We start from the raw sequence: 24,158 nt of genomic DNA on the forward strand, positions 1-24,158 counted from the left end.
TGTCCGAGGGGGGAGCTGGTGGCACAGGCTGGGAGGGAATTTGGGGGCCAGGAGGGCAGGCTCGGAGGGGGTTGAAGGCAGCGTGTCCGAGGGGGGAGCCAGGGGTGAGGCTGGGAGGGGATTTGGGGGGGCCAGGAGGGCAGGCTCGGAGGCGTCTGAAGGCAGCGTGTCCGAGGGGGGAGCCAGGGGCGAGGCTGGGAGGGGATTTGGGGGCCAGAAGGGCAGGGTCGGAGGGGGCTGAAGGCAGCGTGTCCGAGGGGGGAGCCAGGGGTGAGGCTGGGAGGGGATTTGGGGGGGCCAGGAGGGCAGGCTCGGAGGCGTCTGAAGGCAGCGTGTCCGAGGGGGGAGCCAGGGGCGAGGCTGGGAGGGGATTGGGGGGGCAGGAGGGCAGGCTCGGAGGCGTCTGAAGGCAGCGTGTCCGAGGGGGGAGCCAGGGGCGAGGCTGGGAGGGGATTTGGGGGCCAGAAGGGCAGGGTCGGAGGGGGCTGAAGGCAGCGTGTCCGAGGGGGGAGCTGGTGGCACAGGCTGGGAGGGAATTTGGGGGCCAGGAGGGCAGGCTCGGAGGGGGCTGAAGGCAGCGTGTCCGAGGGGGGAGCCAGGGGTGAGGCTGGGAGGGGATTTGGGGGGGCCAGGAGGGCAGGCTCGGAGGCGTCTGAAGGCAGCGTGTCCGAGGGGGGAGCCAGGGGCGAGGCTGGGAGGGGATTTGGGGGGGGCCAGGAGGGCAGGCTCGGAGGCCTCTGAAGGCAGCGTGTCCGAGGGGGGAGCCGGTGGCACAGGGTGGGAGGGGATTTTGGGGGGCAGGAGGGCAGGGTCAGAGGGGGCTGAAGGCAGCGTGTCCGGGGGGGGAGCCGGTGGCACAGGGTGGGAGGGGATTTTGGGGGCCAGAAGGGCAGGGTCGGAGGGGGCTGAAGGCAGCGTGTCCGAGGGGGGAGCCGGTAGCACAGACTGGGAGGGGTTTTGGGGAGCAGACTCCAAAGCAGCTCCAGTCGTTTGGAACCTCACATGCTACACTTTACAGAGCTCATCAAATCCTTCCCATGCAAATGTCTGGCAATAGCCAGGCGGATCCGCTCGTGCTCAGCTTTCGGCAGAGACCAGTGGAGTTCCCAGCAGCTGCTCAGACGGGCGGAAGAGCCCTGCCTGGGCATGTCACGATGCTCTCAACAGAAGGGCCCATGCAGCGGAGCCAGGGGCTCGCCCCTCAGCCACCCTCCCACGCTACAGCTGCTGTGCAAGGAGACAGCAGCCACAGCTGCGGTTCCCAGATGTTGCTTGCACTGGTGCTACGGAGGACACAGGGCACTGTCTGGAGTCGTTCCCCAGGGAGCTGTGCTGAGCACGGGCTCCCCACTTGCTCTGCGCCATGGAGCCGGACCAAATTCCCACCAGCAGCCGTGGAGCCCACACGCCGGAGTGTGCCATGTTGCCAGGCCCAAGGCTGCAGTCTGCTGAGAAAACAGCCTTAGCAGGGCCCTGAGTGGCATAGGCCTAGGCCTGTCCTGGGGAGAGCAGCTCCTCTGCCCCGCAACTCAGGGTTCGGGACCCCGTTCCATCCACACCCCCAACGCTCTCGAGCGCTCGCACAGATGGTACCATGAGGCCTCCTGCTCCACGTGTGTGAAGAGCAGAGCTTGGGTCCGCTCAACTCCGCTCCAACAGCAAAGCTTGGTCTAGTTTGCCAGCTGAGAGCCCCTCTGTGACGAAGCGGGACTGTTCTTAATGTTTTCTCCGAATACTGTAGGGGTGCCTCAGTTTCCCCTATGCACCTCTTAAGTATCTAGGTGGTGGGATAAGGGCGTGAGATTGTTGCAGAGCCCTAGGCAGGTGTGATGGTGTCTGCACAGAGAATGGCCGACACCCTGTTTCCTGGCAACTGATGGCCTGGGCCCTTCCCCCCCTGCAAAGGTGCCAACTGAAGGTGTTGGAGAACAGAGACCTGGTGGCCTCCTGGCCCAGGAAAGAGACAAAAGCCAGAGGAGGAGTGGCTGGAGAGTTTCAGTTTGGAGCTGGCTGGGGAAAGAGAGGGAGGCCCTCACCCCCCCATGGTGGACCTGACTGAGGGGTCCTGTTCTCTGCACCTACAAGCTCTGTATTAGACCATGTTCCTGTCGTCTAATAAACATTCTGTTTTACTGGCTGGCTGAGAGTCACGTCTGACTGTGAAGTTGGGGGGCAGGATCCTCTGGCTTCCCCAGGACCCCACCAGGGCAGACTCGCTGTGGGAAGCGCACGGAGGGGCAGAGGAGGCTGAATGCTCCGAGGTCAGACCCGGGAAGGTGGAAGCCGTGTGAGCTGTGTGTCCCACAGACAGGCTGCTCCCAGAGAGGAGGCTCCCCTAGAGTCCCGCCTGGCTTCATGGGGAGCAGTTCCAGAGTATTGCCCGGGGACTCCGTGACACCCTCCCATGCCACTGCCATAATCTTTGTGTAATCTCCCCACCACCACCCCATGCTCTGGCTCCAGTCCTGTGCCAGGGCCCTGTATAGCTCCATGGCATAGCAGCTCCCCCACCTGGGGGCATTGCTGGAGGCAGGGGTTATGTGGAGGGGCCAGCGGCCTGCAGCTGGTTTGGCAGCTCGGGTGGCTGCGGTTCTGCTGTGGAAGGACCATCCAAGGGCCTGACACAGTCTGGGGAGCTGCTCGGCTGGAGCACAGGGTAGGGGAAGGCACCACCTTCCCTGGGCCTGTGGAGGCAGGGATGGGGGGGCATTGGTGGAAGCCATGGGGGGTGAAATGTGGAGGGGGGCATAGTCCTGCTGCCTGCAAGGGGGATACTTGTGATGGTGGCTTGATGCAGAGGCTCATCCCTGAGGACCACAGCTCATGTCACCCCCCTGTCCCGCAGTGGGGGGGTCCTGCTGGGGACGGGGTGCCCCCAGCTTCTAGGAGAGGCAGCCCAGCCCGGAGAGGAGGAGAGCCCCTTTCAGCTCCCCAGGACGTTGACTCTTGTCCCTAAGGATGGCGGAGCACTGTGAGCTTCCACCGCGGAGCCTTCAGTGAATGCGCTTCCTCCCCCGCGGCTGCCTGCCCGGCCGCAGCGCTGGGGCGCCCCGGGCGCGCTCCAGGATTTGGTGCGCGAGCAGCGCCCCGGGACCGTGGGGCCAGCGCGCGAGGCGCACACGGGCTGCAGCCCCCAGCTCGGCGCCGGCCTGCGGGGGTCGGGGCTGGCCGGGGGGGCGCCCAGCTCTGGCGCCGGCCCCTGGCTCCCCCGGCGAGCAGCAGCGGCCGGGGCCGCGGGGCCGCGGATCCGCTTCCAGGCCCGAGCAGCGCCCCGGCCCGGCCCCGGCCCCGGCCCCGGCCCGCGCGCAGCCCGGGGGCCCGGCGGGGTCGCGCGGGGCTGGCGGCGGCAGGGGGCGCTGGGCTGGCTCCGCGGCGGCGGGCTCTGTGCAGTCACGTCCGGAGGGAGGCGCAGGGCAGCGGGGCCGGGGCCGGGGGCGGGGGCCGGGGGGCGGAGGCGGCCGCTCCCGGGGAGCCGGGCGCATTCGGAGCCAGCGCGCGGCGGCAGCAGGGAGCCGCCGGCCGGGGCTGGGCAGGGGGCCGCGCAGCGGGGCGGAGCGGGGCCGGGCCGGGCCCCCCATGGCGCCGCCGCCGCGGCTGCTGCTGCTGCTCCGGCTGCTGCTCCTGGCCGCGCTGCGGGCCGCCGGGCGCGCCGAGCCCGAGGGCGCGAACCGCAGCCTGAGCCTGGCCGTGGTGCTGCCCGAGCGCAACGTGAGCTACGCGTGGGCCTGGCCGCGCGTGGGCCCCGCCATCCGCCTGGCGCTCGAGGCGCTGGAGCGCGGCGACCCCCCGCTGCTGCCCGGCCCGCTCGCCGTCCGCCTCCACTTCAGGAGCTCGGAGCTGGAGGGCGCCTGCTCCGAGTACGTGGCGCCCCTCAACGCCGTGGACCTGAAGCTCTACCACGACCCCGACGTGCTCTTCGGGCCGGGCTGCGTCTACGCGGCCGCCTCGGTGGGGCGCTTCGCCTCGCACTGGCGCCTGCCGCTCATCACGGCCGGGGCGGTGGCCACCGGCTTCAGCCACAAGCGCGGCCACTACGGCACCACGGTGCGCACCGGGCCCTCGGCGCCGCAGCTCGGCGCCTTCGTCTCGCAGCTCCACGCGCACTTCAACTGGAGCGCCCGCGCCGCGCTGCTCTACGCCGACCACAAGACCGACGACCGGCCCTACTACTTCACCATCGAGGGCGTGTACCAGGAGCTCCAGGAGGCGCTCAACCTCACCGTGCGGTACCACATCTACGCGCCCGACGAGGGCGGCGCGGACGCGGCCATCCACTTCATCCGGGCCAGCGGGCGCGGTGAGTGCGCGGGGGCGCAGCGGCCGGGCTGCGCGGGGCTCTGCGCGGGGTGCGCGGGGCGGGGCGCAGCGGCCGGGCTGCGCGGGGCGCTGCGCGGGGCGGGGCGCACTGGGGGGTCCTTCCCCCTTTTGCTCTCTGGGTGGGCACCGAGGGCGCGCGCAGCCCTTTGGAAATTGGGCTGAGTGCCCGCGCGGGAGGTACCGCCGGGCGCGCTGGAGCATCAGCGGAGCAGGAGGCATCGCCGCGCCCCGAGGAGTCTCGGTATCAGCCCGGGGTTCCGCCCGGTGCCCAGCCACCGGCCACGCCTTGGTCTCCTCCACGCTCCAAGGCACCTGCCCCAGCGCCGTCCCCGCCCCGGCACAGGGCACAACCGCTGGAGGCAGCCCCTGCCCGGCCCGCTGCGAGGGGCAGTCCCGGTCCGGCGCAGCCCCGCCGCCCCCAGCCCAGGAGCACCAGCCGCCCAGCTCTCCTCGGCCGGGTTGGACCCAGCCTGCCCGGCGCTGTGGCCGTCCGGCGGTCTCGGGGGGCGGAGTGGGGGCAAAAGCGGTCGAGCCGCAGGGGGGCGCGGAGCGGGGAGCGGGGAGCCGGGGCAGGCGCTTGCTGCTCCCAGCCTGGAGCGTGGGCGGCTCAGCTCTGGGGGCCTGCGGCGGGGGACGCAGCGGCTCCGGCCGAAGTGTAAAGGGAGCTGCGGGGTGGGGCGGGGCCAGCAGGAGCCAGGAGAGACCCCAGTGGCTCCTGGGCTGAGCCCTGTGCCCAGGCAGGGGGGTGAGACCAGCCAGAGGGGAACGAACTAGCCGGGAGCCCCCAGCCCCGGGCTGCGCCCTACAGGAACCGCACCCCTCCGGCGCAGCCCCCCCCCCATAGGCTTTGTAGGCCTGGCTCCGGTGTGGGTTCCTGGGCTGGCTCCGGGGCACTGGGTGGGACTTGATTATTATTTGGGATAGCAGCACTTAGGCCCCGGCCGAGACGGGGGCCCCGTCGGGCCGGGCGCTGCCCGGGCCCCGGCCGAGACGGGGGCCCCGTCGGGCCGGGCGCTGCCCGGGCCCCGGCCGAGACGGGGGCCCCGTCGGGCCGGGCGCTGCCCGGGCCCCGGCCGAGACGGGGGCCCCGTCGGGCCGGGCGCTGCCCGGGCCCCGGCCGAGACGGGGGCCCCGTCGGGCCGGGCGCCGCGCTGATGCAGAGCGAGAGACAAGCAGAGGGGAGGGGGCAGCGCGGTAGTGGCAAAGGACATTCTAGCGCCATGCGGGGGGTGGGGTTTGGCCTGGGCAGAGCTTGGGGAAGGCAACGTGGGCTAAACCCCCTGGCAGGAGCGGCAGAGCAGTGCCAATCTCTGAGCTGCCGTGCGCCCTTTGGGCCAGGCTGGGCAGTGTCACTTTCTCCGGCCCCAGCACGGTCCCCAGGAGGGGCAGCTGCAAGGGAGCAGAGCGCGGAGCTGGAACCAAGTGCGTGACTTTTCCCGGCAGATGGACGGAGCTGGGATTCCAGGCCCGGGTGATGGGGGAGGGGGCTGGGGGCTGCGCCAGCCTGCTGATGGATTGATAAAGCTGCCGCCGGCCTGGGGAGGTGGCCCTGGGAGAGCGGCTATATTGGGAGCAGGAGGAAATGGAGAGGATTACAGAGCAGCTGGAGCCCAAGGGCAGCCTGAGGCTGGTTCATTATTGATGAGAAGGGGTTATTGATTCCGGAGGCAGCTGCTCGGCTGCTGGCTAATGGATCCTAAGATGCTGTGTCATTAAGAAGGGCAGGGAGTCGGGATGCTGGAGCCGGCGTGGCTGGTGGGCACTCCGCTCTGCTCCCAGGAAGCCTGGCCACAGCAGGAGTGGGGCCTGGGGCAGTCGGTGCTTCGCACTGGCTCCTGCCCCAGGTGCTGAGCCTGGGGAGCCCCCTGTGCTGCCCCACACTCATGCTGGGGCAGGTGGGTGCAGGCCCAGGCTGGAGACGCGGTTCTGGCCTCAGTTCTTGCTGCTGAGCGTTAGGAACTGGGAGCTGCAGTGACCTGGCCCTTGGGGGGGCTTTGCATCCCTGTGAGCGTGAGGGGACCCGGCCCCTGAACTTAGCCAAGGGTCTGAATGCTGGGCCCCCAGGGCCCGACGCTCAGATCAGGGAGGGGTCAGTGACTCGGCCCTCACACCAGCACCAGGGCTGTGTGACTGACAGTGGGCAGTTGGGCCAGGCCAGAGGAGGGGCCTTAGGGGTGGTCCAGTGGCCAGGGCACCCGCCAGGTGCTGGAGACCCCTGCTAAGTCCCTGCTCCAGGGATGGGTTAGTTATTTATAGGGGTGGCAGCGACTGACTGGCCCCATTGCTCGGGGTGCGGAAACTCCACAGCCAGGTCTCCTCTGCTCATCGTGCTCTGGGTGCGCGGCGTCTCCCACGTCCCAGGTGAACGTCCTAAGCACTGCACTAGGGGCTAGAAGGGAGCTCCCGCTCTGCCCCACTCGTTGTGGGGCCAGCAGGCCTCAGCTTGGGCTGAAGGCCTGAGACCAACCTGAGAAGCGCTGGGCTGAGACGGAAGGTGGGCCTTAGGCCGGAGCTAGTGGATCCCTGCCTGGGAGCGATGCTGGAACCAGGACCCTGCGCCCTCCTGGCTCCTTCCAGCGCCCAGCCCTGTGCCAGAGCCTGGCGTCTCCCCCGCCCCGCAGCCGCCTCTCCTCTGCTGCCCTGCTCCAGCCCCCGGTGCGGCCCCCTCTCCCCCGCGTGGGCGTGGGCAGGCCTGTGTGCCGGGGCTTGGCCTGCGGCACCCTGTGACATTCCTGCCGCAGCCTCCTCCACCGGCCTGCTCGCGGGCTGGGGGGAGCCCTGGCTGCTCCCCGCCTCTGGCCCCCCTGCTGGGGCCAGGGGCCCCCTTGGGGAGGGGATTTCAGCTGGCGGGCCGGGGGCTGTGGGCAATGCTCCGGCCTGGCTGGGGAGAGCAGCCTGGCTGTCCCCTTCCTGTCCGGGGAGGCACCGGCAGGGCAGCTGCTCTGTTTCCAATTAGCGCCGGAATCCAGGGACCTGCACATTCCTGCCGCTGCCGCAAACCCAAACATGTTTTCACCCCGCTTGGAGCCTGGCGGCTTTGGCCAGGGATCCTCGGCTGTGCCAGGCTCTGCCCCATGTGGGTGTCGGGGCTCCTGGCCCCAGGGCCGGGGCTGAGCCAAGGGGCGCAGCTCACAGCAGGCTTCCCCCAGAAGTTTTCTGCCCCGTCCAGAGGAGCCCGCAGAGCAGCCGGGGCCAGTTTTGAAGCCTGTCCCCCATCAAAGGCAGGCCCGGGGCCGGGTGAGGCACCGTCGGGGGCAGAGGGGCTGGGCCGGGGGATAAGAGGAAGAGGGGCAGGTGGGGGCTGAGTTCTGGAGATGCCAGAGCAGGGGATGGGGGGCAGGTGCGAGGCTGGAGCAGTGGGAAAGGGCAGGTCCCTACTTTGCTACTTGCTGGGGTCGGCCTGGTACGTGGGGCTGGCTGGAGGCCTACAAGGGGAGCAGTGCCCAGCATGTGGGGGGTTGGCGAAGGGGTTTGACTGGAGGTCTGTCTGGGGGTGGCTGGCACATGGGTCTCACTGAGGATGTCTGTGGGGCCGGTTGGATTCTATGGGAGCTAGCTAGAGGTGTGGGGGGCTGGCTGGATGGCTGGGGGCATGCGGGGGGGCTGGCTTGGGACACGCAGGGACGGGGAGGGGCTGGCTGGTTGGGGGTCACATTCATGTATATCATTTTTTCTCCTGTAAGATCATACAAGTCTCTGCAGGGGGTCCCCCTCATCCCCCACCCTAGGGATTGAACCCCCCTGCCGGCCACCCTAGAAACGGCACTTTCATTCTCCATGGGCACTTAGCAAAGGGGGGACAGGCAGGGCCATAAGCTCTGGTCCGGGTGTGCCGAGAGAGAGGAGCTGGGTGAGGGGCAGGGCGGGGGGAGGGTTATGAACCCTGGGGATGAGTGTCCAAGGGCTGAGGTGGGTTCTCCCCCAGTGACCGTTTTTTCACTCAGGATGGGATGGGTTGCAAAGAGATCTGCTCCTGGCGCCTCCGTCCCGCGTCCTACGGGGGTCAGACCAGGGGGGCACAGGGGGGCTTCCCTTGGAGCGGCTGACCCTGGGAAGGCGCTGTGGGGGGATGTCCATGTTCTGGCTCCTGGCTAGTGCGACATGCAGCAACAGGCCTGTCATGCTCGGGCACCATCGGCTCTCGGGCCGCAGCCTGAGGTGGGGAGAGGGAGAGGGTGGTTGCGTGCGAGGGTGGTTGCGTGCGGGGGTGTGTGTGAGAGGGTGCATGTGGGGGTGCGTGCGGGGGTGGGTGCGTGCGGGGGTGGGTGCGTGCGGGGGTGGGTGCGCGCGCGAGAGGGTGCGTGCGGGGGTGGGTGCGGGTGGGTGTGCGGGGGTGGGTGCATGTGGGGGTGCGTGCGGGTGGGTGCGTGCGGGTGGGTGTGCGCGAGAGGGTGTGCGGGGGTGGGTGCGAGAGGGTGGGTGTGCGGGGGTGGGTGCATGCGGGTGGGTGTGCGCGAGAGGGTGTGCAGGTGGGTGCGTGCGGGTGGGTGCGTGCGGGTGTGCGGGTGGGTGCGTGCGGGTGGGTGTGCGCGAGAGGGTGTGCGGGGGTGGGTGCGGGGGTGGGTGTGCGGGGGTGGGTGTGCGGGTGGGTGTGCGGGGGTGGGTGCATGCGGGTGGGTGCATGCGGGTGGGTGTGCGCGAGAGGGTGTGCGGGTGGGTGCGTGCGGGTGGGTGCGTGCGGGTGGGTGCGAGAGGGTGTGCGGGTGGGTGCGTGCGGGTGGGTGTGCGCGAGAGGGTGTGCGGGGTGGGTGCGAGAGGGTGTGCAGGTGGGTGCGTGCGGGTGGGTGCGTGCGGGTGGGTGTGCGCGAGAGGGTGTGCAGGGGTGGGTGCGAGAGGGTGTGCGGGGGTGGGTGTGCGGGTGGGTGTGCGGGGGTGGGTGCATGCGGGTGGGTGTGCGCGAGAGGGTGTGCGGGTGGGTGCGTGCGGGTGGGTGCGTGCGGGTGGGTGTGCGCGAGAGGGTGTGCGGGGTGGGTGCGAGAGGGTGTGCAGGTGGGTGCGTGCGGGGGTGCGTGCGGGTGGGTGCGTGCGGGTGGGTGCGAGAGGGTGGGTGCGTGCGGGTGGGTGTGCGCGAGAGGGTGTGCGGGGGTGGGTGCGAGAGGGTGTGCGGGGGTGGGTGCATGCGGGTGGGTGTGCGCGAGAGGGTGTGCAGGTGGGTGTGTGCGGGTGGGTGCGTGCGGGTGGGTGTGCGCGAGAGGGTGTGCGGGGGTGGGTGCGAGAGGGTGTGCGGGGGTGGGTGCATGCGGGTGGGTGTGCAGGTGGGTGCGTGCGGGTGGGTGCGTGCGGGTGGGTGCGTGCGGGTGGGTGTGCGCGAGAGGGTGTGCGGGGGTGGGTGCGAGAGGGTGTGCGGGGGTGGGTGCATGCGGGTGGGTGTGCGCGAGAGGGTGTGCAGGTGGGTGCGTGCGGGTGGGTGCGTGCGGGTGGGTGTGCGCGAGAGGGTGTGCGGGGTGGGTGCGAGAGGGTGTGCAGGTGGGTGCGTGCGGGTGTGTGCGGGTGGGTGCGTGCGGGTGGGTGCGAGAGGGTGTGCGGGTGGGTGCGTGCGGGTGGGTGTGCGCGAGAGGGTGGGTGGGTGCGTGCGGGTGGGTGCGTGCGGGTGGGTGTGCGCGAGAGGGTGTGCGGGTGGGTGCGTGCGGGGGTGTGTGCGGGTGGGTGTGTGCGGGTGGGTGCGGGTGTGCGTGCGGGTGGGTGCGGGTGGGTGGGTGCGAGAGGGTGCGAGAGGGTGTGCGGGTGGGTGCGTGCGGGTGGGTGTGCGCGAGAGGGTGTGCGGGGGTGGGTGCGTGCGGGGCTGTTTCCGCACTGCTGGAAAGGTGTGTTCCTACCTCGAGTTCCATTCACGGCGCTGACTCGGCTCCGTGGCATTTCACCGGGCCCAGCAGCCTAGTTACACCCTGTGGGGCAGCCTGGGCTAGAACTCGGCGAGCCACGGGTCATGTCTGCGCTGCTCTTGTGACCGAGTTAGGAGCCTTTTTTGTAGTGAAGAGGCACGTTGAGTGACAGCCCGGGTGGGGGGTTGTGGGTGTCAGTGGGGGGGGTGAGAGCGGGGGGTGGGTGAGGGGCTGGGTGGACCGGGTGCCAGGGGAGAAGGAGCCAGGTGAACTTCCCATTCTTCCCCAGTGAGCTGCCTGTCCCCCACCCCCGTCCCCTCACCTTCCCTCCCTCTGTTGGCCCCCAGCTAGCTTGTGGGTGGGGGCAGGGCTGGTCCAGGGATCCCCAGTGCCATGAGGGCCGTGCACTGGGGAGCTCAGGGCATGGAGGCGAGCAGGTTCGGGACACTGGACTCCGTCCGGGGCAGCCCTGAATGTAGTGTGGGACGGGGTCGGGTTCAGCACTCTCACCGACAGGCCGAGTTCTCCACTGTCCCCATCCTCCGGGGAGCGGGATTCCCAAGCTGGACCCATCCCATGATGGGCTCCTGGCGCCCTGTGCTGTGTGTGGGGCTGCCCCTGCAGAGCTGAGACAGTTTATCCACTGTTCCCCATAGGGATTTCCCTACACAGCCCTGAATTTCCCCAATCCCCCGCCCAGTTTTGTGAACTAGTTACATTCAGTGTTGCCAATTTAGTGATTGTTTGGAAATTTGAATTGAAATGGAAACATTAATACACACTTTAAAGCATATACAGTGTATGGTAAAATACGCGTATCTGAAAAAGTATCACAGATTTGAAAAGTATGAACATAGACTAGCTTCCTTATACAGCTGTTGTTTTTATGACAATGTCAGTGATGTTGACCAACCTAATAATTTCAAATGACGATTTGTAAGCAAAGTCTAAATGAGTTCTCTCTGACGGGTTGGGTCACAGAACCCCCCGCGGGACCTGCCACCTGGTGTGCTGGGACTACCTCTGAGCCCGTTTTCCCTGGCAGCCTGGGACTCCGGAACCCTTGCCTGGTTTGAGCCAGACACGCCAGCCTGCTACAAACACAGACTCAGGTCTGAACCACGTCCCTCAAAAGCTGTAGGCTTAACTGAAAACAGCTTAAGGGGTGTTCCTGTCTCCAGCACTCAGATACCCAACTCCCAATGGGGTCCAAACCCCAAATAAATCCGTTTTAGCTTATACAGGGTAAACGTGTAAATTGTTCGCCCTCTGTAACACTGATAGAGAGAGATGCACAGCTGACCGCCCCTCCCCCCCGGTATTAATACATACTCTGGGTTAATTAATAAGTAAAAAGTGATTTTATTAAATACACAAAGTAGGATTTAAGTGGTTCCGAGTAATAACAGACAGAACAAAGTGAATTACCAAGCAAAATAAAATAAAACACACAAGTCTAAGCCTAATACAGTAAGAAATCTGAATACAGATAAAATGTCACCCGCAGAGATGTTTCAATAAGCTTCTAACACAGACTGGACGCCTTCCTAGTCTGGGCCCAATCCTTTTCCCTGGTACAGTCTTTGTTCCAGCTCAGGTGGTAGCTAGGGGATTTCTCATGACTGCCGCCCCCTTTGTTCTGTTCCACCCCTTTATATAGCTTTGGCACAAGGTGGGAATCCTTTGTCCCTCTCTGGGTCCCCGTCCCTCCTTCTAAATGGAAAAGCACCAGCTTAAAGATGTATTCCAGTTCAGCTGACATGATCACATGTCACTGTAAGGCTTCATTACCCACTTGCCAGCACAAGTAAAGACTTACAAGTAAACAGAGCCATCAAAATTCCAAACCACTATTAATGGCCCACACTTTGCATCGTTACAATAGGCCCTCAGAGTTATACTTCATATTTCTAGTTTCAGATACAAGAATGATACATACATACAACTAGGATGACCACACTCAGTAGATTAGAAGCTTTGTAATGATACCTTACAAGAGACCTTTTGCATGAAGTATATTCAAGTTACATCATATTCACACTCATTAGCATATTTTCATAAAATCATATAGAGTGCAATGTCACACTCTCCCGGACAGCTAGTGATGAGCTGGGGGCTGGGGGGAAAGGCTTCAGGACCAGCTTGTATTTACATTCACACCTCATCTACTGAGGTATCCAGCAAACAGAGCTGCCTTGCCCAAGTGATAGATTTTGGCTGGAGCTGGGTTACAAATCACTTGAATGTGGGGGGAGGTGGGTGGGAATGAAATGTTGTTGTTCTTATTGTCTGAGTAAAGGGCAGTAGAACTGTACTTCACCTGTGCTGATTGAGGGCATCGAGAGAGAGAGAGGGAGGGTGGGGACAGGTGTTTTGCTTGATGGTCTGCCTGAGTCACAAGTACGATTTGACCTGCCCCTCTCCACTGTTTAAAGACAGAGCTGATCAGGCTCCATAGAGAGTCTTTTGTTCTGTTAAGTGACCCCTACAGCTGAAGTCACTGATAATCAGATCTAAGTGCTTAGACCTGCTGTGGGGACAGTGTTTCTGTGGCAGAGACGGCCCAGTCTGCACTCGCAGCGAGGTTCCCCCCTGAGCGCTCAGCTGAAATCACTAAGAGCCGGTGGAACCTCAAGAGACCGACTTGCAGAGGTCAAAGTGGCAGGTGGCAGCAGAAGGTGATGGTGCAGGGCCATTGGCAACCGAGCGGTGGAGTGAACAGTGGCACAACGAACAGCAGTGGCCAGAGCGAACAGTGAGCAGCTGGAGGAACGAGCAAGGTGCCTTCTTGCCCCCACCTGGGAGATGAACTCACGTGAAAGCACCTCTGAACTCTGAGTCTCCACTGACCAAGGACAACAGCGGTGAGTGGGGTGCGGTGGAGGGAAAAGTGAGGGGCACGTTAAATAAACATTTGTTTGTTGGACTATATTTTAGTGACTTTGCTCCAGAATACTAGATTTGTGACTGGGAATGGAAACTTATATACATATGTTTCCTAGGAGGCCAAGATTTTTAAAATACATTATTTGCCAAGGTTGTTATCTCACATTGTTGCTATCTTGAGAGGTCATTATGTTGGGGAGTTTCTGTACTAAACATTTTTATTATTATAATTATTTTTTACATAAGAATGACCACACTGGGTCAGATCAACTGTCCATATAGCCCAATATCCTGTCTGCCGACAGTGGTCAAGGCCAGGTGCCCCAGAGGGAATGACCAGAACAGGGCAATCATCAAGCGACCCATCCCCTGTCGCCCATTCCAAGCTTCTGGCACACAGGCGAGGGACACTCAGAGCATGGTGTTGCATCCATCCCCATCCTGGCTAATAGCCACTGATGGACCTATTCTCCAGAATTTATCTAGTTCCTTTTTTAATCCTGTTATAGTTTGGGCTTCACAGCATCCCCTGGCAAGGAGGTCCACAGGTTGACTTTATGTTATGTGCAGAAATACTTCCTTTTGTGTTTTTTTTTTAAAAACCTGCTGCCATTTAATTTCATTGGGTGACTGCTAGTTCTTGTGTTATGTGAAGGATTAAATAACATTTCCTTATTCATTTTCTTCACACCCCCAGTCAAGATTTTATAGACCTCTATCATATCCCCCCTTAGTCATCTCTTTTCTAAACTGAAAATTCCTAGTCATTTTAATCTCTCCTCCTGTGTCATGCCCCTAATCATTTTCGTTACCCCTCTCTGTACCTTTTCCAATTCCAGTATACCTTTTTTGGGATGGGGTGACCAGATCTGCACGCAGTATTCAAGGTGTGGGCGTTCCATGGGTTTATATAGAGGCAACATGATATTTTCTGTCTTATTATCGCTCCCTTTCTTAATGATTCCCAACATTCTGTTTGCTTTGTTGACTGCCCCTGCACATTGAGTGGATGTTTTCAGAGAACAATGACTCCAAGATCTTTCTTGAGTGGTAACAGCTAATTTAGATGCCGTCACTTGCTATGGCTAGTTGGGATGATGGTTTCCAATGTGCATTACTTTGCATTGATCAACACGGAATTTCACCTGCCATTTTGTTGCCCAGTCACCCAGTTTTGTGAGATCCCTTTGTAACTGTTCGCAGTCTGCTTTGGACTTAACTATCTTGAATAGTTTTGTATCATCTGCAATTTTTGCCACCTCACTGTTTACCCCTTTTCCCAGATCATTTATGAGTATGTTGAATAGGACTGGGCCCAGTACCGACCCCTCAGGGACACCACTGTTTACCTCTCTCCATTCTGAAAACTGATAATTTATTCCTACCCTTTGTTTCCTATCTTTTAATCCATGAGAGGACTTCCCTCTTATCCCATGATGGCTTACTTTTCAAAAGTCAATTTAAATTAAATAAATTTTAAAAAAAATTATATTTGTTTTAGAAATCTAGAACTGTTATGTGTTTTGGTGTATTTTGCGTTACCCTTATGTTAAATTTGCATTATCCTAACAAAACATTTACTTTATTCATATCTCTTTTATATGTTGCAGGTCAAAGTGAAAATGAAAAGACAAAAAACAATGCAACAATTTTTCCACTCAAAGGCCTCAAAAACCAACTAAGGTGAAGAACACGTCAAGAACCAAGAACATATCTACATGTCGTCTGAAGGTTCAAGTGGTGTATCTACATCCGACCAGCCTGAAGCATGAATACAGCTACCTACTGAAGAAACAGTGTCTCCAAAACCTAAAGGCATTTCCTGATGTTTGTCGGTCAAAGTGTTCCCATTTATTGAAGTTACAAAAGATGGCTAATGGTGCATCTCTTGCAAAGAAGCTTACGAAGAAGGAAAGCTTCCTAATGCTATAATTGGTAAAAGTGGAGGAGCTTGGTTTGTCAGACTGATCAGCAAAGCGAATGCTGACAAACTATGTGGAAAGGCTGCAAAACACCATGCCTGTGGAGTGCATCAACATACAGAAAGCCTCATAAGCCCAGTTTCAAAGGCAATTTTAGAAGTACTTAATGAGGTTGGTAAGAATGCTGGAGACACAACACAGTTCATGTGAACAAACATGGCTGTGGCATCCTACTTTCCATTTAAGCAAGAGATACCACACGCTACAAACCGGAGGCCAATGTTAAGTGCATTGTCACTTGTTCATCCTGGAGTTGAACAACTGGTTCCGAACAAGACCAGCAAATGCTCACTGTCTTTCTGCAGGAAACTCAACTGACTGGCTAGATGCATGCAGTGCAACAGTGAAAGACTCAACAGTTGAAAAAGTGAAGAACTCTCTCACCACATTCAAAAAATTGAGAGGAGACTTCCCCAGAGTCCTGCCTGGCTTTGTAGGGAGCAGTTCCAGAGCATCGCCCAGGGACTCCATGACGGGCATCAAGTATTAAGTCATTGTGTACGTTATCTTGATGTCAGTGATAGGCCAGTAGATGCGTTTCTAGATGTTCAAGTTATAGAAGACACATCGGCTGCATCTGTGACAACCCACATCCTTAGAAGAATTAAATGCTTGTCAATTGGACCCCAAAGAGATAGCTGCTTGTGCATTTGATGGAGCCGCAAACTTCTCTGGAAGATACGGTGGAGCACAAGCTTTGCTCAGAGAAAAGTGTAGCCCTAGCCTCTCCTATACACACTGCAGAGGCCATCTACTCCAACTAGCACTAGGACGAGCTGCAGAATCTTCAAAAGACATTAAAAAAGCTATAAATTTAATGTCTTCATTATATTCTTTTTTCAGTAAGAGTCCAAAAAGACTGAATATCTTGGAAACAAATAGAAGATACACTGAGACTGAAGTTCAAATTAGTCCAACCTGGGAAAACCCGCTGGCTTTCTCATGAGCGATCTTTGACTGTTGTCTTAAAATTACTCCAGCCGTTATTACTGGCTTTGGAAAGTCCTACCAAGGTGGGATGGATCTAAGTAGTGAGGCTGGTGGATTACTTTTGCTACTACGTTCAGAGAAGACTATTGCCATTCTCTCTCTCTCTCGTAAGTCTACTGTGGAAACCACTTGGGCCATTAAACAATGCCATCCGGGCATCTGCTACAACAGTCGTAGATCTTTGTCCAGCAACAGAAGCTACGTTTGGATCAATCCGAGAGCTATCCATTGAAAAAGTACTGGAAGAAGGAAAGACTTCAGTCCAGAAGCTGACTAATGAAGGCTTTTGTATTGAATCCTTAAGTGAAAAGGACAAGAAGTGTTTAAGACAACTGAAAAAGTATACAGACTTGATTCTTAAAAATCTACAACAGCGACCTCTAGATTCTACTCAACCTCTACGTAGCTTTTACAGATTCCTGTCCTATAAAACACTGACAGCTGAGGGGAGTGAGGCACAAGCAGCCATGGGGCTGCCGTGTGCTCCAGAGAGAATAGAGAATTTGAACACAGAGTGGAATATCATACGACGAATGAAGATTTGACTTCAACTTCTTTTTTATCATCGCTCGTGGCTTAGCCCGATCGTTGTGCTCTGTTTCTTGGGAGGAAAGAAGTCGGAATTCCTCTCTTGCTACTCCCAGTCACAGCAGCCACAGCTGAGCGTTCTTTTGCCTCATTGAATCAAATTTTGTGTTCAGAAAGAAGTCGCCTTCTGCCTGATCCTGTGACTGAACTAATGAGCCTATCAGTTGAAGGACTGGAAGTACCGGACACACGAGAAGCCACCGAAGATGAACGCATTGCATTCAAGTTTCAGAGTAACAGCCGTGTTAGTCTGTATTCGCAAAAAGAAAAGGAGTACTTGTGGCACCTTAGAGACTAACCAATTTATTTGAGCATGAGCTTTCGTGAGCTACAGCTCACTTCATCAGATGCATACCGTGGAAACTGCAGCAGACTTTATATATACACAGAGAATATGAAACAATACCTCCTCCCACCCCACTGTCCTGCTGGTAATAGCTTATCTAAAGTAATCGTCAGGTTAGGCCATTTCCAGCACAAATCCAGGTTTTCTCACCCTCCACCCCCCCACACAAATTCACTCTCCTGCTGGTGATAGCCCATCCAAAGTGACAACTCTTTACACAATGTGCACGATAATGAAGTTAGGCCATTTCCTGCACAAATCCAGGTTCTCTCACTCCCTCACCCCCCTCCAAAAACCCACCCCCATACACACACAGACTCACTCTCCTGCTGGTAATAGCTCGTCCAAACTGACCACTCTCCAAGTTTAAATCCAAGTTAAACCAGAACATCTGGGGGGGGGGGGGGGGGGGAGGAGAAAACAAGAGGAAATAGGCTACCTTGCATAATGACTTAGCCACTCCCAGTCTCTATTTAAGCCTAAATTAATAGTATCCAATTTGCAAATGAATTCCAATTCAGCAGTTTCTCGCTGGAGTCTGGATTTGAAGTTTTTTTGTTTTAAGATAGCGACCTTCATGTCTGTGATTGCGTGACCAGAGAGATTGAAGTGTTCTCCGACTGGTTTATGAATGTTATAATTCTTGACATCTGATTTGTCAAGAATTATAACATTCATAAACCAGTCGGAGAACACTTCAATCTCTCTGGTCACGCAATCACAGACATGAAGGTCGCTATCTTAAAACAAAAAAACTTCAAATCCAGACTCCAGCGAGAAACTGCTGAATTGGAATTCATTTGCAAATTGGATACTATTAATTTAGGCTTAAATAGAGACTGGGAGTGGCTAAGTCATTATGCAAGGTAGCCTATTTCCTCTTGTTTTCTCCTCCCCCCCCCCCCCAGATGTTCTGGTTTAACTTGGATTTAAACTTGGAGAGTGGTCAGTTTGGACGAGCTATTACCAGCAGGAGAGTGAGTCTGTGAGTGTATGGGGGTGGGTTTTTGGAGGGGGGTGAGGGAGTGAGAGAACCTGGATTTGTGCAGGAAATGGCCTAACTTCATTATCATGCACATTGTGTAGAGAGTTGTCACTTTGGATGGGCTATCACCAGCAGGAGAGTGAATTTGTGTGGGGGGGTGGAGGGTGAGAAAACCTGGATTTGTGCTGGAAATGGCCTAACCTGACGATTACTTTAGATAAGCTATTACCAGCAGGACAGTGGGGTGGGAGGAGGTATTGTTTCATATTCTCTGTGTATATATAAAGTCTGCTGCAGTTTCCACGGTATGCATCTGATGAAGTGAGCTGTAGCATTGCATTCAAGAAGTTCATTAACAGAGTTATGCAAAATTATTACAAAAAACCAAGAAGGATGCAGATGTCGTGCTTCATAAAAGGCTTGAGTAGCCAACTTTAATTTGTGTGATGATTTTAAAACGTGAGTTAAATCTAATGAAATGGTCATGAACGTTTTTCAGTTTTTACTATCATACCATACAGCCACCTTCACCCTCACGGTCTCAGCCCTCTGCGGCCTTGACACCTCCTCCCCGGTAAATTCAAACACTCCCCCAGTTTCAATTCCTGGGGAAAACCCTCGCTCCCCAGACGTTGGTCTGTCTCTGCTGGGAGGTTCCCTGGCAGGTGGTGGGGGCCGCTCAGGGCAGGGGTGGCGCCATATTGGCTGGGTGAAGGGTCTTGCCCCGTCCAGCAAGGGCAGTGGCCCTGACCAGGCACCAGCCCCTTCACCTCTGCTGCTCGCAGTAGTCTAACTAGCCTCGTTGGCACTGCAAGTAACACGCCCAGCATCAGCCACACAGCACTGAGCCAGGTGGGCAGGGGCCTGGTGCAGCTACGCAGAGGGTTACGCCTTCCTCTGGCGCAGCAGTTCTCAACCAGGTGTCCGGGGCCGCCAAGATAAACCAGAGAGCAAGGCTGGTGTTAGACTCACTGGGGCTCAGGACAGAAAGCCGAAGCCCGAGCCCCACCACCCAGGCCTGAAGCCGAAGCTTGAGCATCTTAGCTCTGCAGGGGTCCCAGGCAATTGCCCTGCTTGGTACCCCTAGCACCGGCCCCGGCGTTTAGCAATTGTTGGGCCACAGGCAGGCCGGGCACTTTGTATCGCATGTTGCGGGGGAGGGATAGCTCAGTGGTTTGAGCATTGGCCTGCTAAACCCAGGGTTGTGAGTTCAATCCTTGAGGGGGCCATTTAGGGATGTGGGGCAAAAATTGGCGATTGGTCCTGCTTTGAGCAGGGAGGTTGGACTAGATGACCTCCTGAGGTCCCTTCCAACCCTGATATTCTGTGATTCTAAAAAGGTTGTAAACGCCTGGGCTACGGCATCAGGCACTGGCGGGCCGAGTCGTCCAGGGCCTGGCACGGCCTGTGTTCCCAAGCGTCCGGGGCTGCAGTGCTGCCCTGCTCCGAGGCCGCTCGTGCTACACGGGCGCCGAATACAGCGAATGAGCACCAGGAGCACCGAGCGCTGGGGGGTCGAGGGAGGAGCCCCCAGCTCCTGGCTGCAGACAGCCCTGGAGAGCTGGGGAGATCTGGCCCTGGGGCGCTCTAGGCTGAGGGTGCCAGGAGAGGGGCTGGGCTGGGGAGGAGACATGCCGGTGCGTTGGGACTGGCCGGCTCTTGTCAGGGCCCAGTTCACTCCCCCCTCAGCCCTGGCTGCGTCTCTCCCCCTGACCAGTCGCAGAGCCTCTGTCTGCGTGCCCGGCACAGGCAGCTGGGAGCCACCGGCTCTCTGGGGAACCAGCTAATGGGGGCTGGGGCTGCGGTGCAGCCGGCTGGTCCCTGTGCAGTGAGTGGATTAGCCGGGGAAGGCCTGGCTCAGCCAGCCAGAGGCTGCTGGGAAGGCATTGGCAACGACCCCCAACTCGCCTTGGTGGGAGGTGGAGGGGCTGTCCCGGGGGGGCGGTGACTCTCACTGGGGGGGGCTGAGCCGGGGAGTGATTCGGGGCACGTTGGGGCTGTTCCGGGGGGTGACTGTCACGGAGTCTCAGTGAGAACGGCTCTGGATGAAGTTAGACGACTCTGGGGCAGCATCTCAGGGCACCCTCACCAGGGCAAGGAGCCTGCTTGGCTTCGGCACCTCCTGGGTCTGACCTTGGAGCGTTCAGCCCCCTGCTTGCCCCGGGAGCTTCCCACAGTGAGTCCCCCTGGGGAGCCTCACCCCTCCAAAGGGCTCTGGCCCCCACTCCACAGCCAGCAGTGACCCAGCCAGCGTGTGACACAGACGGGTTATTAGGTGTGGGGATATCACGGTGTCCCCGGGCGATGCTCTGGAACTGCTCCCTACGAAGCCAGGCAGGACTCTGGGGCAGTCTCCTCTCTGTGAGCAGCCTGTCTGCAGGACACACAGCTCACACAGCTTCCCCCTTCCTGGGTCTGACCTCGGAGCATTCGGCCTCCTCTGCCCCTCCGTGCTCTTCCCACAGCGAGTCCGCTCAGGCGGGGTCCTGGGGAAGCCAGAGGGTCCTGCCCCCCAACTTCACAGTCAGACGTGACTCTCAGCCAGCCAGTAAAACAGAGGTTTATTAGACGACAGGAACACGGTCTAACACAGAGCTTGTAGGTGTGGAGAACAGGACCCCTCAGCTGTGTCCATTTTGGGGGGCAGTGAGCCAGACAACCACGTCTGCACTTCACTCCATGTCCCAGCCAGCCCCCAACTGAAACTCCCTCCAGCCCCTCTTCCTCTGGGCTTTGTCCCTTTCCTGGCCAGGAGGTCACCTGATTCCTTTGTTCTCCAACCCTTTAGCTCTCACCTTGCAGGAAGTTGCCAGGAAACAGGGTGTTGGCCATTCTCTGTGTCCAGACCCCTGCACACACCTGCCCTCTAGGGCTCTGCAACGATCATACACCCTTATCCCACCACCTAGATACTTAAGATCTGCATAGGGGAAACTGAGGCACCCTCACAATATTCAGAGGAAACATTAAAAACAGTGCCACTTCATCACAGGGGAACCCAGCGTAGAGCAGAGCTTGTTCCTGGTTTCTGAACTAACATTCAGCAAAGTCCATCTTGGGGGGGGGCTCCAGAGCCCAGGGCTCCCCCCATTCTCCCTGAGTCCCAAAACAGGAGACTGACCAGCTTGCAGGAGCCCAGCCTCTGTCAGGCCCAGCTGCCCCCTCCGGGCATTGTCTCTTTCCTGGGCAAACAGCAGGTCACCTCACTTGGCCTCCACCTCTCTCTTTGTTCTCTAACATCCCCAGCTGATTCTTGCAGGGGCCTGCTCTGGCCATCAGTTGGCAGGATACAGGTTGTCAGCCATTCTCTGTCTCAGGCAGCCAGTCGGTGTCACACTTGCCCTCTAGGGGCCTCTGCAATGATCACACACCCTTGTCGCACCACCTAGGTACTTGAGTAACACATAGGGGAAACTGAGGCGCACACAGTATTCAGACAAAACATTAAGAACATTACCACTGCGTCATAGACTCATTGGGGGATTGTGTGTGATAGGGTTGCCAACTTTCCAGTTAGAATCATAGAATATCAGGGTTGGAAGGGACCTCAGGAGGTCATCTAGTCCAACTCCCTGCTCAAAGCAGGACCAATCCCCAACTCAATCATCCCAGCCAGGGCTTTGTCAAGCCTGACCTTAAAAACCTCTCAGGAAGGAGATTCCACCACCTCCCTAGGTAACCCCTTCCAGTGCTTTACCACCCTCCCAGTGAAAAAGTTTTTCCTAATATCCAACCTAAACCTCCCCCACTGCAACTTGAGACCATCACTCCTTGTTCTGTCATCTGCTACCACTGAGAACAATCTAGAGCCATCCTCTTTGGCACCCCTTTCAGGTAGTTGAAAGCAGCTATCAAATCCCCCCTCATTCTTCTCTTCTGCAGACTAAACAATCCCAGTTCCCTCAGCCTTTCCTCATAAGTCACGTGTTCCAGCCCCCTAATCATTTTTGTTGCCCTCTGCTGGACTCTCTCCAATTTATCCACATCCTTCTTGTAGTGTGGGGCCCAAAACTGGACACAGTACTCCAGATGAGGCCTCACCTGTGTTGAATAGAGGGGAACGATCACGTCCCTCGATCTGCTGGCAATGCCCCTACTTATACATCCCAAAATGCCATTGGCCTTCTTGGCAACAAGGGCACACTGTTGACTCATATCCAGCTTCTCGTCCACTGTCACCCCTAGGTCCTTTTCCGCAGAACTGCTGCCGAGCCATTCGGTCCCTAGTCTGTAGTGGTGCATGGAAACGGGACACCCTGCTTTGACCCATCTCCCTGAGGCCTTGCCCCCACTCACTCGTTTCCCCTCCAATCAAAACAAAAACACCTAAACCCCAAAGGAGGAATCACTGCAGGAAATTGTGTGTTTCCTACCCCCTCTTCCAATCTTAACCCTTATCACATGTTCTGAGGAAAGGGGGTGGTGAAGCTTCGCTGTAATACTTATCTTGGTATTTGTCAGGGTACTCTGGGAAGTGTCAAGGAGTTGCTCACTCCTACTGCATTAAGTACCATTACTTGTATCCCTACCACCGCAGCGCGCCAGAGACGCTGTGCGCAAGACGAGGGATGAGCCTGCTGCCAGAACAACCCTTCAGCAGAGAACCGTTGGGATGCTGAGAGTTACTACACAAGTACGGTGCGGCCTGAGATATAAACACAGGAAATGCATTTCAGCAACGGACACCTGCTCTGATTCCCCCTCTCCCCTCCGTACGACGAGAGCAAAACAGGGACTTTTGCTGGCTGCATGTTCGTTTTGGCTGAGAAGTTCGTTCTTGCCCCCTCCTCTATCCAAAGAGCCAGCACCTGAGCCCCACCTTCCGCGAGCTCACATTGAGAGCAGGTGACGCGGTCCTCTCTACAGAGCTCTCTGCGCTGTGCAGAGAAAAGGTCCACAGCTCAACCAGGCAAGTCCTGGAATAACCCCGACAGGGCAGCGGGTGTTTAGGACCCTCTTTAAGACACATCATTGAGGGAAGAATGTGGGGAGAAGGGGAGATACTGACTCAACTGAGCTAAACCTCAGCGCCCTCCCCAAAAAAGATTCCCAAAAAAGTCAAAGACCTTTAAATAAACTCCAATACTGACATGACCCCCCCCCCCCGCACACACGTACACACCAGAGGCGAGGATACAACACATAGTAATTCCAGGGTGTTGGGATCGGGTGGGGGGGGGACACTGTGGTATCTGTGGTCCTCCTGGGGAATGAGTGGCAGGGGAGCTGGCTCTAGGTCCTGCGCAGGGATGGGGGAGGGCTGCGGGGCCAGGGTGCGTGCCCAGGAAGGGGGATGAGGCTCGGAGCCAAGCCGGCCCCATTGTGGGAGCGGGGCACACAGGGGTTTTGCCGCCACAGGGGCTGGCTGGGGACAGGGCAGCTGCAGGCTCTGTGTGCAGGGTGTCGGCAGTGAGGTGAAACACTGCCAAGGGGTAGGTGCAGCCCCCCTGCCCGAGGGAGCAGGGATCTCCTTCCCCGTGAGCTGCCCTGGGCTGGGGGCACTCTGCCCCAGCCACTCACCCATGCAAGGTGGGAGCGGGCAGCAGTGCAGCAGGGGCGCTGATGTGGGGGGCGGGGGCGGGTTTGCGAAGGGCAGCGGGGCAGGAGCAGGGTGGGGAGCCTGGGCGGCCCATCCCTGGCGCTGCTGCCCCTTCTCCCGCTGCTGGAGGAGGTGGGAATGGAGACTCCCGTGCGGGCACACGCTGGGAGGAGCAAAGTGGGGGGCATGGCCCCTTGCTGCCCCCGCTGCCAGCTCTGTGCCCGATCCCCTCACAGCGCCTCCCTGCCCGCCTGCTTGGCCCCAACGGTCCTGGCGCCCCTGCAGGACTTTGGGTGTCTGGTCAGTGTTTCTGACTGGACACTGTCAGGTGCCCTTTTTGACTGAACTTTCCGGTCGAAAAAGGGGGCACCTGGCAACCCTAGGCCGTGTGGAGGGGCTGTTCCAGAGGGGTGGTTCTTGTTGGGGAGGAGATTGGGGTGTGGAGGAGCTGTCATGGGGGGATGGCTCATTGGGGAGGTTGGGATGTGGAGGGGCCGTCTCAGGAGGGTGACTTGTTGGGGGTGGGGTTGAGGTGCAAATGTGCTGTCCCGGGGGGTGACTCACTGGGGGGGGGTGACTTGTTGGGGGGGGTTGGGGTGCAGAAGTGCCGTCCAGATGGGGATGATGGAGCATTGAGGGTTTTTTGTGGGAGTGAAGTCGCCTTAAATAGAAAGGTAGACTGGGAACTTTCCCTGTCCCCAGC

General features: G+C 58.8%; 1 protein-coding gene across 1 annotated transcript in view; it reads left to right on the forward strand.

Annotated features, from left to right (window-relative positions):
* The first annotated feature begins 3,576 nt into the window (after positions 1–3,576).
* Positions 3,577–24,158, forward strand: part of NPR2 (natriuretic peptide receptor 2) — a 56,609-nt gene continuing 36,027 nt past the window's right edge. Inside the window, exon 1 of the mRNA XM_077818068.1 lies at positions 3,577–4,297. Within this exon, the coding sequence (XP_077674194.1) occupies positions 3,577–4,297 (721 nt within the window). The remainder of the gene's footprint in view (positions 4,298–24,158) is intronic.

The sequence above is a fragment of the Eretmochelys imbricata genome, chromosome 5, assembly GCF_965152235.1.
Source record: "Eretmochelys imbricata isolate rEreImb1 chromosome 5, rEreImb1.hap1, whole genome shotgun sequence".
Classification (NCBI taxonomy): Eukaryota; Metazoa; Chordata; order Testudines; family Cheloniidae; genus Eretmochelys; species Eretmochelys imbricata.